The sequence below is a fragment of the Amblyraja radiata genome, chromosome 1, assembly GCF_010909765.2.
Source record: "Amblyraja radiata isolate CabotCenter1 chromosome 1, sAmbRad1.1.pri, whole genome shotgun sequence".
Lineage (NCBI taxonomy): Eukaryota > Metazoa > Chordata > Chondrichthyes > Rajiformes > Rajidae > Amblyraja > Amblyraja radiata.
Window position 1 is genome coordinate 7,733,755 of NC_045956.1, and position 17,148 is coordinate 7,750,902.

General features: G+C 40.3%; 1 protein-coding gene across 3 annotated transcripts in view; it reads right to left on the reverse strand.

Moving 5' to 3' along the window:
• The window catches only part of kiaa1109 (KIAA1109 ortholog), a 311,921-nt gene that overhangs the window by 251,168 nt on the left and 43,605 nt on the right, over nt 1-17,148 (reverse strand). For all 3 annotated transcript variants that reach the window (XM_033016927.1, XM_033016881.1, XM_033016832.1), the window contains exons 9-11: nt 16,795-16,988; nt 13,950-14,029; nt 9,922-10,072 (exon numbers count right to left, since the gene is read on the reverse strand). In XM_033016927.1, coding sequence (XP_032872818.1) covers nt 9,922-10,072; nt 13,950-14,029; nt 16,795-16,988 — 425 coding nt within the window. The remainder of the gene's footprint in view (nt 1-9,921; nt 10,073-13,949; nt 14,030-16,794; nt 16,989-17,148) is intronic.

Here is a 17,148-nt window from a genome sequence, read left to right on the forward strand (position 1 = left end):
AGTTTATGAGGAATAACACGAACATTTCACACGCCCACTGTTATACTTCATTAAAACCCCAGTGGCAACACTCCAGCTGAAAATTGAAAGGATTGAATGGGCTTTTATTTCTATTTATTATATAAAGGACACCCTTAAAAAGGCACATCAAAGAACAAACCTCACAGTCTCATTGTGTGACATTATAAAATGATTTTTACATGCACAATCTGTCCAGCACAATTATGAGTTTGAATTATTCAGTTCCTGTTGTCAGACATCCATCTTTGTCACTTTGATACAACCAAAAAAGAGCAATAAACACAAAAGAATACATGATTGGACCTACTATCTCATGAATCATCTTACAGACTCATTTGGCAATGTCATTTCCTACCTCAGATAATCCAAACCTAATACTATTGGAACACAAGCAAAAATATGTCAGAATACCAGTCTAATGAATTCATAGAAACTGGGTTTAAAAACATAGTTATTTATAAACGTTGTTACATTTCTTAGTGTCAAACCTTATTGCTCCATGTATTAAAAAAATAACAATGCTTCCCCATCATTGCTGAATCGTTGAATACAAAACATCACATTTATGTATTGTATCAAAATTCAGACATTTAAATGAAAATTCCTTTTCAAGATTCATTTTACCCTATTCTGATTCCAAAACCCAAAATTCTAGACATCGGCTCCAACTTCACAAAACTGTTGCTTTCTGGTGCGCTAGTATGGGTGTTGCGGGCCGAAGGTACTGGTTTCCAGAGGGCTAGTATAGACATTGTGGGCCGAACGGATTCTTGGGCTGGCAGCCAACTGTTGCAACGATTTTAAAAGCCAAGCCAAGGCAAACAATTTGGCTGCAGCCACCCGACAACCAAAATTCATTTTGTGAACACAAACTTTTTTAAAAGGCGAGGCAAACAATTGGGCAGCAGCCACCCGACAACCAAAATTCATTTTGTGAACACAAACTTTTTAAAAAGGCGAGGGAAACAATTGGGCAGCAGCCACCTTACAGCCGCATCGAGGGGACTCACCGTGGAGTAGACGTGCATTCAGTGTTATTCGCAGCTGAGAGCCGTGACCCTCTCGCTTCCTGGGTCTGGCAGAGACTGAGTGAGGGACTACACATTTCCGGGTTTTATAGTCTCGCCCACTGCCGCCAGCTGGGGCAGCAGAGAGAATGTGGATTTTAAAAAAAAACATTAATATTTCTCTTAGTTTTAATCGAATGGAAAAATCCTCCGGTCCCGGAAGGCGGAGGGGGGCTCTGAGCGAGGTGGCCAAAAATGAAGGCCCTAGGTGGCGACGTTCTCTTGGAAATCACACCACAGCGAGCCAAAAGCGGTCAAGATCAGACTTTTAGTAATATAGATATGATATTTCTCATATACTAATTGCATTTGCCATATTCAGTTTATATACAATTTTGTTTTTTACAATACCAAAATGATACCTGCCATTACCTTTCACCCATCCTGGTCTCCCTAAACAACTCCTCCTTAGACTGTTGTGTGCGACAAAAACATTTGACAATTTCTATTCCTGCAAATGAAAGTAATCCTACTCCATCCATAATTTAACCAAGTAATTCTGCTGGAAAACAAATTTCTATAACGTTAACCAGGCAGCAAAATTATCTATACATGCCTAAGGGTAAAGCCACTACAACCAAGGCTGACATATATAGACAGCAGAAATTACAGACTCTCTTGCACCATACTAATTCATCTAATCTTCTGAAGCATATTTCAATGCACAAAAAATTCTAACTCTTCCCATATGCAGAATTAATCTACATACTGACTGACATTTGGTTATGAAATCTCTCTCTTATTTTTCAGTAATAGAAATCTATCAGCAAGTGACCTTGTGAACAATATGTTTACAACATGTTGGGAACATTGAAGCGCAACCTGTTGACAATAAACAGTTGGATCTCTAAGTGTTTAATACAACCAGATGGAGGACACAGTCAGAAACCATTTATGCAACTTCCACTATTTTTTCCCCAAGATTATATAAAAATCCATAATAATAATAATAATAATAATAATAATAATAATAATAATAATGGAAACCACTGCCAGACCAAATAGTCACATCCTTGTGCCCATTTTGCGATTACTTAATTTGTTACACTAATTTATTGCAACACCAGTATATAGATAGATATTTCGGACCATACACCATGCAGATCAATGTAGAGTATTTCTTTTTAATTCCATTTTTAGATACTAGGTACCTTAGCGTGAAAAGCATGTATTGTACTTCCTAATTACCCCCCAGAAGATGGTGGTGAGCCACTTTCTTGAACTGCTATGGTGCAGATATAATAGAACAATTTGGCTCCTTTTCAGGGTATAGAATAAACTGGAACAAAAGTGAAATCATGTAGATAAATCCTCAAGACCCGTCACACCTTCTAAAATTTCCCTTTAGAATTGCTATGGAAAAATTTAAATATCTTGGAGTTTACGTGACTAGAAAATATTCTTCTTTATTTCAAGCAAATTTTCCACCATTAATCACCAAATTAAATGCCCTTATGGAAAACACTTCCGATTTCCCTTATAGGTAGAGTAAATGCCATAAAGATGATTTTCCTTCCACAAATCCTGTACTTATTTCAATCAATACCGATTTTTCTCCCTAAAAACTTTTTTTTTAAACTCGACTCTGCGATCACAAACTTTATCTGGGATTACAAAACTCACAGAATCCACAAACGACATTTATGCAAACCTAAAGAAATCGGCGGACTGGCTTTCCCTAATTTTCTTTTCTATTACTGGGCAACTAATATTAAAATTTTAATTTATTGGACGGACGATACATGCCAACAAGTAAACTGGTTAAAAATGGAGAGGGAAGATTGTTTGCCTTTCAATACAGGCGCGATTCTTCTCTCTCCAATAAATCTGAAGAAATCAACTTATGAGAAAAATCCGATAATCCATAGCACCTTACGAATCTGGAAACAGCTGAAATCAACCCTTAAATTGAGAAACCCATTCCCAACCAAAATGTATAAAAATTGCCTTTTATTAAAATCTGACAATGTGCACTTTAACCACATTTGATTTTTTTTATTACAAATCTCAAGTTGTGGAGTACAGAAGCAAATAAATAAATGATGGGTCTTTGGCCCAAAAGATTATGGAGGGCACTGTATATAGAAACATAGAAAATAGGTGCAGGAGTAGGCCATTAGGCCCTTCGATCCATTCAATAGGATCATGGCTGATCATCCAACTCAGTATCCTGTACCTGCCTTCTCTCCATATACCCCCCCCCCCCCCCCCGATCCCTTTAGCCACAAGGGCCACATCTAACTCCCTCTTAAATATAGCCAATGAACTGGCCTCAACTACCATCTGTGGCAGAGAATTCCAGAGATTCACCACTCTCTGCGTGAAAAATGTTTTTCTCATCTCGGTCCTAAAAGATTTCCCCTTTATCCTTAAACTGTGACCCCTTGTTCTGGACTTCCCCAACATCAGGAACAATCTTCCTGCATCTAGCCTGTCCAACCCCTTAAGAATTTTGTAAGTTTCTATAAGATCCCCCCTCAATCTTCTAAATTCTAGCGAGTACAAGCCAAGTCTATCCAGTCTTTCTTCATATGAAAGTCCTGACATCCCAGGAATCAGTCTGGTGAACCTTCTCTGTACTCCCTCTACGGCAAGAATGTCTTTCCTCAGATTAGGAGACCAAAACTGTACGCAATACTCCAGGTGTGGTCTCACCAAGACCCTGTACAACTGCAGTAGAACCTCCCTGCTCCTATACTCAAATCTCAATACTCAAATATGACTTGGAATCATGCAGACTCCTACACCTTCTTTCCCAATACCAATGAGAGCATGGCCAGGGCGGTGCAGTTCCTTGATGATGCCAGCTGCCTTTTTGAGGTAGCGTCTCCTATGAAGTCAGTAACTGTGATGAACAGCGCAGTGTCCACCACTTTTTGTAATCTTCATTCCTGGGCATGTGAGTTGCCAAACCAGGCTGTGATGTAACCATTCAATATGCTCTCAATTGCACACCTGTCGAGGTTCAAGAGAGAATTTGTAGACATACCAAATCTCCTCAATCCTCTAAGGAAGTAGAGGCATTGATGGGCTTTTCTTTATGATTGCATCCATGTGCTGGGCCCAGGACAGATCTTTAGAGATACGCACACCCAGGCACTTGAAGTTGTTGACATTTTCACCACCTACACGTCAAGGAAGGCAGGTTCGTGGATCCTCGGCTTTCTTTTTCCACAGTTAACAATCAGCACCTTGGTCAAACTGACTTTGAGAACAAGGTTGTGCTGGCACCATTCCATCAGACGATAAATCACCCTCCTATGTTCTGACTCATCATTACTCATAATTCATCCAACAATGGTGTCATCGACAAATTTAAAGATGCCAATTAGTACAGATTGTGGTCTGTTGATAGGAAGTTGAGGATCAAGTTGCAAAGCGATGCGCAGAGACCCGGTCCCTTTAGCTTAGTTACAGGTTTGGTTGGGAAAATCTTGTACACCGAGCTGCAGTCGATTAACAACAACCTGACTATGTGTTCTCTTTTTCCAAATGGTCCAGTGCAGAGTGGAGAGCCAGCAAGATCACATCCCATTTTGATCTATTGTGGTGTTAGGCAAATTGTTCAGGTTCTTGCAAAAGGTAGGAATTAATAAGCACAATAGCCAACCTCTCAAAGCACTTCATCACCATGGACAATAATGCTACTAGTTGGTAGTCATTGAGACACGCAGCCTTCCACTTCTTAAAATGATGCCCTTTTAAAGTAGGTGGGAGCCTCAGACCTCAGTAATGAGAGGTTGAAGATGTCCGTAAAATCACCAACCAGTTGGTCCAGGCAGGTTTTGAGATTGCAACCAGGTACTCATCTGGTCCAGATGCTTTCCGAGGATTCACCTTCATGAAGGATCACTGACAACGGCTTTGATGACCGAGATTACAATGCCATTGGAGTCTATGGGGGCCCGAGAAGGCACATCGGTATTTTTCAAGCATGCATAGAACACATTTAGCTCGTCTGAGAGTGATAACTCACTGTTGCTTCAGCTGCTACTTGGTTTCACCTTGTAGTAAGTGATGGTGGGCAAGTCCTGCCACAGCTGCCAAAAAATAATCTCGTCCTCCAATGTAAAGTTCCTCTTAGCCTTATTGAGGTCATACCTGGCCTTCTGTATGAGTCTGTGCTGCTAGGCTTGAATGTCCAAGATCTGGCCTTCAGAAGATTGTGGATCTCCTGGTTTACCCAAGGCTTCTGTTTGGGGAAGACTTGAATGGTTTTGGTGGGAACACAATCCTTCAAACATTTCTTTACAAAGTTGGTAATAACCATGGCATGCTTGTTCAATTCCTTTGCTGTGTCATTGAATATCACCCAGTCCACCAACTCCAAGTAAAACCCAGAATCATTCCTCAGCACCCCTTGACCAGCTCTGTGCAGTCCTTTCAGCTGCACTCTTCATTTGCTGGCAATACACAGGGAGAGGGAGCACTGCCAGGTGGTCTAATTGCCCAAAGTGAGGGCTAAGGATCGAACGATAGGCATCTTTAATGCTGCAGGACCTGTGCTGGTCGTAGTTTGGAAGTGGCTTCTTCAAACTGGTCTTGTTGAAGTATCCTGCTATCATCGGAAAAGCATGTCATCTGATATATGTTGACAACACAATGCAGCTCCTCCAATGCACGATGAATGTCTGGCTAGGGTGGCATAAGGATCATGGCCATGATGATGGAGGCAAATTCCCTTGTGAGCTAGAAGGGACGGTATTTCAGGTATTCCAGCTGCTGAGAACAGGAGCTGGACAGGATCGCAATGTTTGAGCACCACATAGACTTCAGCGTGTGATCGGTGCCTCCACCTCTCCCTTTCCCCAAAGTCAATGTGATAAATGAAGAAACCTTTGGGCTGAAGGGCTGGGTCTGGGGAGATGGGGGTGAGACACGAGTCTGTGAAACACCATACAGGATTTCCTCACATCCTTTTGATAAAGGCCTTACTCTTAAGTCATCAACCTTAAGTCTCAAGGGACTGTACATTGGCCAGAAGGATGGCATGGAGGGGGTGGGGGGGGGGGGGGTAATCGTAGTTCCCTTTTCTTCAGTCATATTTGCAGGTCGTCCCATCAACCATGTTCCAGACACAAAGGAGGCGTCCCCAGTGTTTCCTGACTCTGTATCCCTTCCCACAAGATCGGGGGTCCCTTACACATTTGATGTGACATCCACGGACCACTATTTATCGCTCATATACTACAGTACCGGCAACTCTGCTGGCCCCAGCCTGCTAATGGGAGAGAATATATACTTTGATTATAATGGGGAAGCCCTATCAGTAAGGTATGATTCCACATCTCTGTCAGACTGCTGCTCAACATTGGGTTACAACTCCCAGATGTCTGCGAAAAGGACTTTGCAATGTCAATTAGGCTAGGAGCGACAGCAGCATTCAATTTTGGTCTCTAGATCAATCTGGGGTAGATCAAAAGATTTTATCATTTTCTATTACGATACAACCAGTTGGCTTTTAAGGCTTTTAAGATTTTAGAATTTAGTAAAACTCTCACAACTATCTTAATGTTCTGACAATCAATAGAACCCATGCACAATGCGAGCTATCAGATGAGCACACAATTGTAAGATCAGCAGTAATGGCAAATGTATTTCCACAGGGCAACGTAATTCATTAAACAATTAAAGCAAATAGGAGAAATGTAGACACAGTAATAATAGAATTGGAAGATAAGGCAGCAAAAAAGGTTTAAGAGGGTCACATAATCAAGTTATAAATTATTAGATTAAATGTGAAAAGTTAAATGAGTTTTACTGAGTACACATCTAATATTGTTGTCATTTTCAGTTATCTACTAGACTGTGTGGGCTCGTTGGGTCGCGTTCCCCCAACGCAATATTCCACCACTTACCCATAGCCCCCAACTGCACAGGCGCGGCTGAAGTTTTTAAAGTTTAAAATGGCAAACTTGTAAATTATAAAATCAATGTCACTTTCCCTCTTCAATCCCCTATTCCCCTCCTCCATTATCCTCCGTCTCCCCACCCTCCACCAACCCTCCTGTTTCCTCCCCTCACTCCCTCCCCATCTCTCTCTTCCCCCTCCCCTCCTCCATTACCTTGCCATCCCTCATCCTACCTCTATCGCCCTCCATTCCCCCTGATCCCCCAGCACTCCCTCCCCTTCCTCTTCACCCTTCCTTAGTCTTTCGCCTCTCCTCCCCCACTCACCTCTCCCTCCCTCTCCTTTCCCCTACCCTCAGTCACTCCCTCCCTCCATAACCCCTCTCCCCTCTCCCCTCCTCTCCCTCAATCCCCCCACACTCCCTCCTCACCTCCCTAGGATTTCGAAGTAAACCACCGCCGGCCCCATTTGCTCCACAACGTCGGCGATGAAGTTATAGAGGCAGGGGCTGTTGGGGGGGTCGGGCCGAGCGGTCTGGAGCCGCGGAAGGGGGAGGAGAGGCCAAGGCTGCGGCCTGGTCTTTACCCCGGGTCCTGCTGCTCTTCCTCCCCGCAGGCCCGGAGGAGCAGCGCCGCAGCCCCCAGCCTCAGCGCCGCAGTCATTTATTTATTTTTTAATTCTTTTTTTATTTTGTATTAGAAGTACAGTAAATTACAGTAATACACATCACATATATCTTATTACATTTGTTGTACCACTTCGTTTTTCGAGCTTTAAAAAAGGTAGTAAGGAAAGTGAGCAAGAGTCGTGAAGGTGCAGGAAAGTGTTGGGAAAAGAAAGCCCCTTAGAGAAGAAGTTAGAGAAGGAAGTAAAGAAAGGAAATAGACCCTAGAAAGAAAAGAAAAAAAAGGAGAAACAATCACTCTATTATAACACAAAACTCCGCAAAAAAGGATATACCAACCGTGTTTTTTTGGGGGGTTTTTACCCCCCGTTACCAGATCCTGGTACCATTTATTTTTTAAATTACTATTGCACCTTATGCTTGTAATAGTTCCATAAATGCAGACCATGACTTTTGGAAGTACACTGCTTTGCCTGCTAGGAGGAGTCTCATCTCTTCCAGGTGTAATGTTTCGAACATGTTTGAAATCCACATTTTTATTGTTGGTATTGGAGCATTTTTCCAGAATTTGAGTATAAGCTTTTTTCCCCATTATCAGCCCGTAATTAAGTAAGTTCTTTTGAAACGCGTTTAGTTCGGGGTTACCTTCCGATATTCCAAAAATGATCCATTCTGCTTTTGGTACAAGTTTTATTTTAATTAATTTTGTGAAGATTTCAAATATTTCGTTCCAGAATTTTTGGATTTTTATACAAAAAACAAAAGAGTGCGCTATGGTAGCTTCTTGTGACTGACATTTATCACAAGTGGGTGAGACATTGGGGAAAAGTTTATTTATTTTAGTTTTTGAATAATATAGTCTATGTAATGTTTTGAATTGAATTAGAGTATGTCGTACGTTGATCGAGCATTTATCCCAGCTCTCTTTTGAAATTTTTATAGCTAGTTCTTGTTCCCAGTCTCTTCTAATACCATCAGTTGTAGGTATTTCTATATTTAAAATAATGTTGTATAAGTATGATATTAGATTTGGTGATTCAGCCTTTGTCTTCATGGCTTCATCCAATAGGTCTGGGGGCATGTTATGATAGTCTTTTGTGTATCTTTTCAGATAGTCACGGATTTGAAGATATTTAAAATATTGATTATTTTTCAAATTATATTTCAGTTGTAATTGTTGAAATGATAATAATTTTACCAATTCATACAAGTCTCCGAACGTTTTGATTCCTATTCTTTCCCATTGTGTAAATGATTTATCTATAATTGAAGGTTTAAACAACGGATTATTGACTATTGGCATTAAAAGAGATAGATTTCTTAATTTTAGATTCTGTTTTATTTGTTTCCAAGTTCTAATTGTGCTATGTATCATTGGATTTGAAACGCCGCAGTAATTTCAAATCCCGCATGGGCGGACACCCGCAGTCACTCCTTCCATAACCCCTTTCCCCTCCCAACCCCCCTCATATCCCTCTATCCACTGCTCCCCCACTCATCACCTCCTCCCTATCCCACCCCCCCCCCTCCCCCACAATGAAAATCACAATTTAAAAAAAAATTTGAATTCTCAATGAAAATCACGTTTTTTCTTTAAAAAACCTTAAACACAATGTAAACTGTTAATGAAAACAGAAGAATTTGATTAAAACGATTTTTTTTAAATCATGATTTTTTTAATGTAAATGAGATTTGGGATCCCATTGTGACGTCATTGTGACTTGGCTGACGGGGAGGGTACGTGGAAAGTGTTAAAAAAGTGGCTTTTGTAAAGTTTAAAATGTCAATAACATGTAAAATATAATATCAATCCGAACGAAACGTCCCTTTTACATCCCAGGACAAAGGTGAGTAAGGTGGGCCAAAAATTGTCGCACTATCGTGTACCGTTTGGGCGGAGTTTTGAATAGTCACGCACTCACACGCATATATACAAACAAACAGAGTTTGAGTAATATACTAGACCAAGTGCAGACCCGCTGGGTCTGTTCCAACGTGTGGTTGCGGGGGGACGGCAAGCGGAGTGACACACACTATCGACCCCCACGCACACACGCTTTTTAACTGTCATTGTAACGTCAGCAGCAGACACACACACACACTCATAAAAGTATATAGATATAGATATTTTACTCTGATTTCCCTGTGGATGTAAAGAGCATAACGATCAAAGAAAATATACAATCGATAAATTGCAGATGAAATTTTATTTAGTAACATTCATATAGGAGTCATAAGCGATTGCCTCCAAGCTGATTTTGTATTACTACAGCAGTGTGTAGCCCATTGTTTAAAGTAACAAAACAAATTGGAATGAGATAGTAGTCAATATAGATGGTTGAATGATCTCTTTTTACCTTTGTCTATCTGCCCAAGGTCCATAGTTGAAATCAGTTCCTTTACCGCAAACTATGTCAAGTCCCCAACAAGGTGGCAAGTCTTGTAATTTTGTATTTTCATTATCAGGACTTTCTTCAGCATTTTCACCTGTCTCTTCAGGTACAATACCTACAAAATCAAATCAAATCTATAAACTTACATTTACAACAGGGACAGAGATTGATATTAGAATAGAAGATGAGCAGGGGAGATGTCCATGAGGCAATGGGTGAAATTTAAGAATAAGAATAGGTGTTCACTTTAATGGTATTGTTTTATAGGCCCCCAATGCTAAGCAGGAATTGGAGGAGCAAATGTATGCATAGAGATCACAGATAGCTGTACGAATAATAGGGTTGCAATAATAACTTTCTGATATAGACTGGGACAACCCTAGAGCTAAAGGATTAGATGGAGCAGATTTTGTTAAGTGTATTAAGGGCAGGGCACCAGAAGACCAAAGGATGGCTAATATTGTGCTTTAATTTAAGAAGGGCTATAAGGACATGTCAGGGAAGTATAAGTCAGAAAGCTTTCCACCAGGGGTGGATAGGTTGCTGGAGGGGATTAACTACATTTGCAAAGTCAAGGACTGACCAGGGACAGTCAGCATGTCTTTGGACATCCTGCCCAAATTGCTGGGTAGTTTGGTCTCACGAATTTTAGTTTATTGAAGAAGTGAGAGGATTGACAAGGGCAGAGTGGTAGACTCTGACCAGGTGGACTTTAGCAAGGCTTTTGACAAAGTCTCACAAGAGAGGCTGGTTTAAAAGACTCGATCTCATGGAATGCACAATATGCTAGTCAATTAGATACATAATTGGTTTTATAGAAATAAATCAGAGATAGTATAGGGTTGTTTTTCAGATCAGTGGACTGTGACCAGTGGTGTGCCACAGGGATCAGGGCTGGGCTCTCTTTGTTTGTCATATGTACTAATCATTTGGACGTGTTTGTAAGTGACATGATTAACATGTTTGCAGTTGACATCAAAATTGGTAATACAGTTGACAGTGAAGAAAGTCCAAGTTTACAACAGGATCTAGATCAAAGGAAAAAGTGGGCAATGGTATGGCAAATGAACTGTAACTCAGACAAGTACGTAGAGATACATTTAGGAAGCAGGGCAGGACTTGCACAGTAAATTACAGGGCCTTATTATAGAACAGGGTCCTAGGAGCACGTAGTTTCCTGAAAGTGGCAACAGGGATAGACAAGGTGCAGAAGAAGGCACATGGCATGCATGCCTCCATCGGACAGAACATAGAGTACAACAAAGATAGACACAAAATGCTGCAGTAACTCAGCGGGACAGGCTGCATCTCTGGAGAGCATGAATGGGTGACATTTCGGGTCAAGACCCTTCTTCAGACTGATGTCAGGGGAGTGGGCGGGACAGTGGCAAAATGTAGTCGGAGACAGTAAAACTGGTAGGAGAACTGGGAAGGGGAGGGGATGGAGAGAGAGGGAAGGCAAGGGCTACTTGATGTTAGAGAAGTCAATGTTCATACTGCTGGGGTGTAAGCTACCCAAGCGAGGTGCTGATCCTCCAATTTGCGCTGGGCCTCACTCTGACAATGGAGAAGGTCCAGGACAGAAAGGTCAGTGTGGGAATGGGAGGGGGAGTTAAAGTGCTGAGCAACCAGGAGCACTGAGCAACTGAGCAGAGGAGTTCAGCGAAACGATCGTCGAGCCTGGGCTTGGTCTCGCCGATATACATTCCTTCTCTCCAGAGATATTGCCTGGCCCGCTGAGTTACTACAGCATTTTGTGTCTATCGTCGATTTAAACCAGCATCTGTAGTTCTTTCCTACACAAGGAGTACAACAGTTGGGATGCCATGTTACAGCTACACAAGGCATCGATAAGACAGCAACTGGAATATTGTGTGCAGCTCTGGATGCCATACTGTACGAAGATTACATTAAGCGGGAGTTCTGAACTTTGTGCAAACATTTCCCATGACTATTTGGGTTTCCCTCAACATCTAAAAGACATGTGGATTGTTAAATTAATTGGCTGTGGTAAATTCCGCTCCATGTGCAGATGAGAATTAGAATCTAGGGGTGTTGATCGATATGCAAGGAGAATGGCACAGCTTTAAGGTGAGAGGGGCTAAGTTTAAAGGAGTTCCGTGAGGCAGGGTTTTGCTTCACACAGAAGATGGTGAGTGCCTGGAACATGCTGTCAGGCATGCAGTATAGGCAGATATGATAGTGGCATTTAAGAGACTTTTGAATAGGCATATGGGTATGCAGGGAATGGAGGGTTATGGATTATGTGCAGGTGTAAGAAATGGCCTTGGCATCATATTCGGCACAGACATCGCGGGCCGAAGGACCTGTTCTTGTGTTGAACTGTGGTTTGTTCTATGAAATTAGATTAGTGAATATGGGTGCTTGACAGACAGTCTGAACTCGGTGGGCCGAAGGGCCCTTTCTGTGCTTTAAAACTCTAATGTAAAGAGTCATGACAACACAGGAGGTACTTGTACTCTTAAAAGGTTACTGACAAGATATCCCCAGTAGTCTTCGAGTCCAAGGGTTGACAGTAAAATGAATAGCATACGAGTTATAAAACGATACACAAAATAAAGGCTCAAAAGCTATTTATTTGACAAAAGACAGGCAGGGTACTCCACAATGGTCGGTGATGGAATCATGTTGTTTATTTAAATATTTTTTAAGTTTGGCTAGATGAGCAGCATCAATGGCAGAGCAGCCGAGCCGGTTTTTCATATTGACCCATAAAGTCTGCGATATGTCCTGAAACATTAACTCAACTTCTCTCTCCACAGATGTGGTTTACCTAAATGAGTATTTCCAGCATGTTCTGATTTTGTGGAGGTTTCCAACATCTGCAGTATTTTACTTTGGGATTCAATGAATTTAGACTTAGGAGACACGTTCAAAAGTTACAGATTGCATTACATTTGGTGTGATAATTAATAATGAAATAATGGGAATGAAATGCATGGCTTTATTTAAATTGATTCACAGAATGAAAGCACTTCAGGCAAGACCTTTAACTATCCATTCCCTTACCTTTGAATTGTATTGCTAAAGAAACAGCAAATGATAAACAAATTTCAATTTAACAGAAGTGAGTCAACATGAAGAAGTGGAAAAAAGACTTCACATACTCTTTTGAAAATGTCTTTAAAAATTGTGTATGGGAAAAGATTCTCAAATCATTAAATGACCTATCATCACTTTCTTTAAGACCACTAATAAAGCAAACCAAACATTTGGATTAATTTCAAGAGGAGCGCAATTAAAATGCAGAGGTTTTGTAAACATGCATGAAAGATTTGTTTCAGTGTACTGATAGTGCTGTCTACAGTTCAGGGATACATTTACAATAGGCTCCAGAGGTGCAGAAGGTGATACCAAAAATATACAATGAGCACCCTTCCCTTGGAATTTCAAGGCTGAGGAATAGACGATTAGAAAGACATTATAAACTCTAAAAACCTCTAAATAACCTTTATAACAGAATAATAAGTTTGCTTCCTGCATGTGAATCTAAAGCCAGCAGCCATAATTATATGCTCTCTACTAAATTTAATAAGAAATTCAAGGAATCTCAGTGTTGAACTTTCCAACACATGGAACAGTGCAATTGGGCAGCAAGGATATATTAATACCGAACCCTAATAACTAAGAGAGAAAAGGAATTATGGACTATCCTGATAGGTTTAGATGACGAAAGTAACTTCAAGCAGAACATATACAAAGGAATAGACTGCTCTTGCACCATAATGTTTTGTGTCATTCCTAACTGTCACTGTATGTCATGATGTCACTTGCGGGCAGAGCACCAGGCAAATTCCTTGTATGTGAATACTTGGCCAATAAACTTATTCATTCATCATTCAAATTCTATATAGTAGAAATGCAAAACCTATTTATTTTCTCTTTTTTTCTTCAAAAATGTCTTAATTTTGGGAGACAACAATCCACGAATAAGCTAAAAGAAAATACATGTTTTGCATATATAAACAGACCTGGTTCATCCATGTAGTAATAGATATCAACATCATTTGACTGCATTACTACAAAACCCTCTCCCATTAATCGGGGTGGTCTAGAGAAAAAGAAAATAGAAATTAGAATGCAAAGTTATTGCAAAACTAATATATGGCAAATCTCATGAACTACAGCATGCAGTTATAAATATCCTACAAATTGCATGTAATAAATCAAACAACACATTATACACTCCAGAACCTAGGTCCAAACGGATATATGGAGAGACTTTGTAAATTTCATCGCAAAGACCAATTTCAGCAGCAGCTATTCAATTTCTCGAGGACTGGATCCACAAGCCCAAAGTAACTGCATTTCAATCTTACCAAGAGAAGCCATTGTGAATGGCTATTCTGGAAAAGACTGCACATGAATGCAGTTATCTTTCAGGTTAGCAATTAATATACTTGTTCAGGCAAAACAATATTTTAATTTGCATTTGGCACCTATACAGGAATGTTCAATGCTAGTAATGAACACACGTCATTTTTGGATTGTCTGTAGTATGTCAAACTGGATAAAAAGCCATGATCAAACAAACCAGTTAATTAAATACATTTCTCTAGTCAATCCACATGAAATAAAAGCCTCTCACAAGCTTTAAGAAATATAATTATTTCAATGAAATGAACAACATTCTCAGGGGTTTGACAGGATAGATGCAGGGTGATGTTTTCACTGGATGAGTGGCTACAACGAGGGATTAGAGTTTCAAAATAAAAAGGATGACCATTCAGGACAGAGATGAGCAGAAATATTTCCATCCAAAAGTTGTGAATCTTGGGGATACTCTAGCCATTGGGATGTAGAGGCTCAATTTATCAGTATAGTCAAGGCAGAAATCAAAAGATTTTGGACAAAGATTTGGGAGTCTGAAGAAGGGCTCTGACCCGAATTGTCACCTATTCTTTTTCTCCAGAGATGATGCCAGACCCGCTGAGTTACTCCAGCATTTTATGTCTTTCTTCCGCATAAACCAGCATCTGCAGTTCCTATTACATGTGATTTTGGACAATAGTGGAATCAAGATGTAGTGCATGAATCCAGGAAGATAAAGTAAAAGACCTGACTGAAGGGGATGAGCAAGGACATTATTTACTTCTGCTTATGTGTATTGTTATTATGCATTAATTTTGGACAAAATTTTGCTCTACAATAATAGCCGACATTACCCAATGTTTAAATATACCCGATCCAAATATGGTCCAAAGATAGACACAAAATACTGGAGTAACTCAGCAGGTCGAACAGCATTTCTGTAGAAAACGGATAGGTGACATTTTAAGTCGGAACCCTTGTTCAGGCTGACTGCAGGAGGGAGCAGGGGGAAAAAAACTGATCCATCTATGACAGCTGGGGGAAGAGGGTAAGAGGTTGGGCGTGGGGGATGGGGGGGGGGGGGAAATGGTGAGGCTCTCCATCCAAGATGTCTTCATTCTTTAGTGAAAGTGGTTTCCCGCGGCAGTCTTGAGCCTTTATCCAACAATCTGTCCATCAGGTAACACCCTCACAGGAAGTCATCTGTTGCTGTCAGGTTTTCTCTTCCAGTTTTTCTTTCCACTCATCATGCAATTAGTCTGAAGAAAGATCCAGACTCGAAACGTCACCTATCAAGTTTTTCCAGAGAGCTGACTGACCCCTTGAGTTCCTCTAGCATTTTATGTCTATCTTTGGTATAAACCAGTATATGCATTTCCTCGTTGGGGGAGTCACTGTGGTCAATGTTTATGTTAAAATGTACTATGTGTGTTCCATTGCTTTTTATTTGTATGATTGACTTGGCAAATGAAATTCCTCGTAAGTTGTAAAACATACTTGGCTAATAAAGTATTATTGTGATTGTGATTGATTCCAAACGTGGAACAGCTATCCTGCTAGCCCAAAAACTCCCAGCATTAAGCAGAGGCCCCAATTGTGGAAGTGCCTTGAATTATGCAATGGAGCAGCCTGCTCCTGAATATCGGCTGACAGCTTTGATAGCTGACAACAGCCAGATTTGCCAAATATCAGTCTTTAAATTTTTTAAACAATTACAAATTAAATAATAATTTAATTAAAATATTTCAATCTTAAATAATTTAAAAGATTAAACAAAGCATAACTTGAGAACTTTCCTTCCTCTCACCCACCCCTATGCTCCCATTAAAATGAATTCTAACCTAATTCAGGATCTGAAAGCCTAATCCCTGTGTAAATACTGGCAAATCTGTTATAGACAGTTCCACCACTTATTTGGACTGCATTGCACACAGGTTTGCAAGCGCTCAAGAACCCATGCATGTCATAGCTGTCACCGAGTTGCTGAGCCTCCTCTGCTCTTTCTATTGACCATCTGTTCTTTATCTCACTTGTTTTCCGCAGATCTCGGTTTCCAGAGGCTTGAAATGGTTCTTTTGCCATGAAAAATGGTGGGATTGCCAATGTGGTAATGCCTTACATTTGTGGGTAATGAATTCCTAATTTTCCTGATCCCCCTCATCAAACCAGTTCTGGTTCTTCTTGGTAAAGGTATCAAGAGTCCCTTTGATACTGCCAATTGTAGTAGGCTTCAGGGAAGGTCGACATCTCAGCAAATCTTGGTGAAAACTAGTGTCAAACATATTTACATTATTGGCCCAACACTTTCCTCAATCCTTCTCACTCCAATATTGCAGTTTGCATCCAATAAACTTTCCAGGGAGTGAAAGTAATCTTCAGAATTAATGGGAAATATTGGGAGGAATTTTAAACTTTAATAATATGTTCACTAACATTTATGAGTACACTCTTCAATTTATTACATTTAATATTTCTTTATTACTACCAAACAACAATGCCTCATACTCATCATTTTGCAGGCTGACATGTCTTGGACTTGGAACAAGCATAACTCGAACATTTTCCAATTTTCCTTTTACGATGTGCATAAATTGGTCAAGGTGACTAGAAGGTAGTTTTGTAGTGTAAGTCAAGAAAGCATCATCAAAATTTATGCCGAGTGTCTGAGGTAAAAAACGGTTTCCAAATGCCAGGCGACCCTAGTAACAAAATACCTAATTAGTACAACTGAATCAATGACCGGTCACCACAACAACACATTCAAATACATCATACACGTACTAAATAAAACCAAGCTGCAAATCTCTCAAGCAGCAATAATCTTTAGCGTTTTTATTCATATATAGCATGTTAAAAATG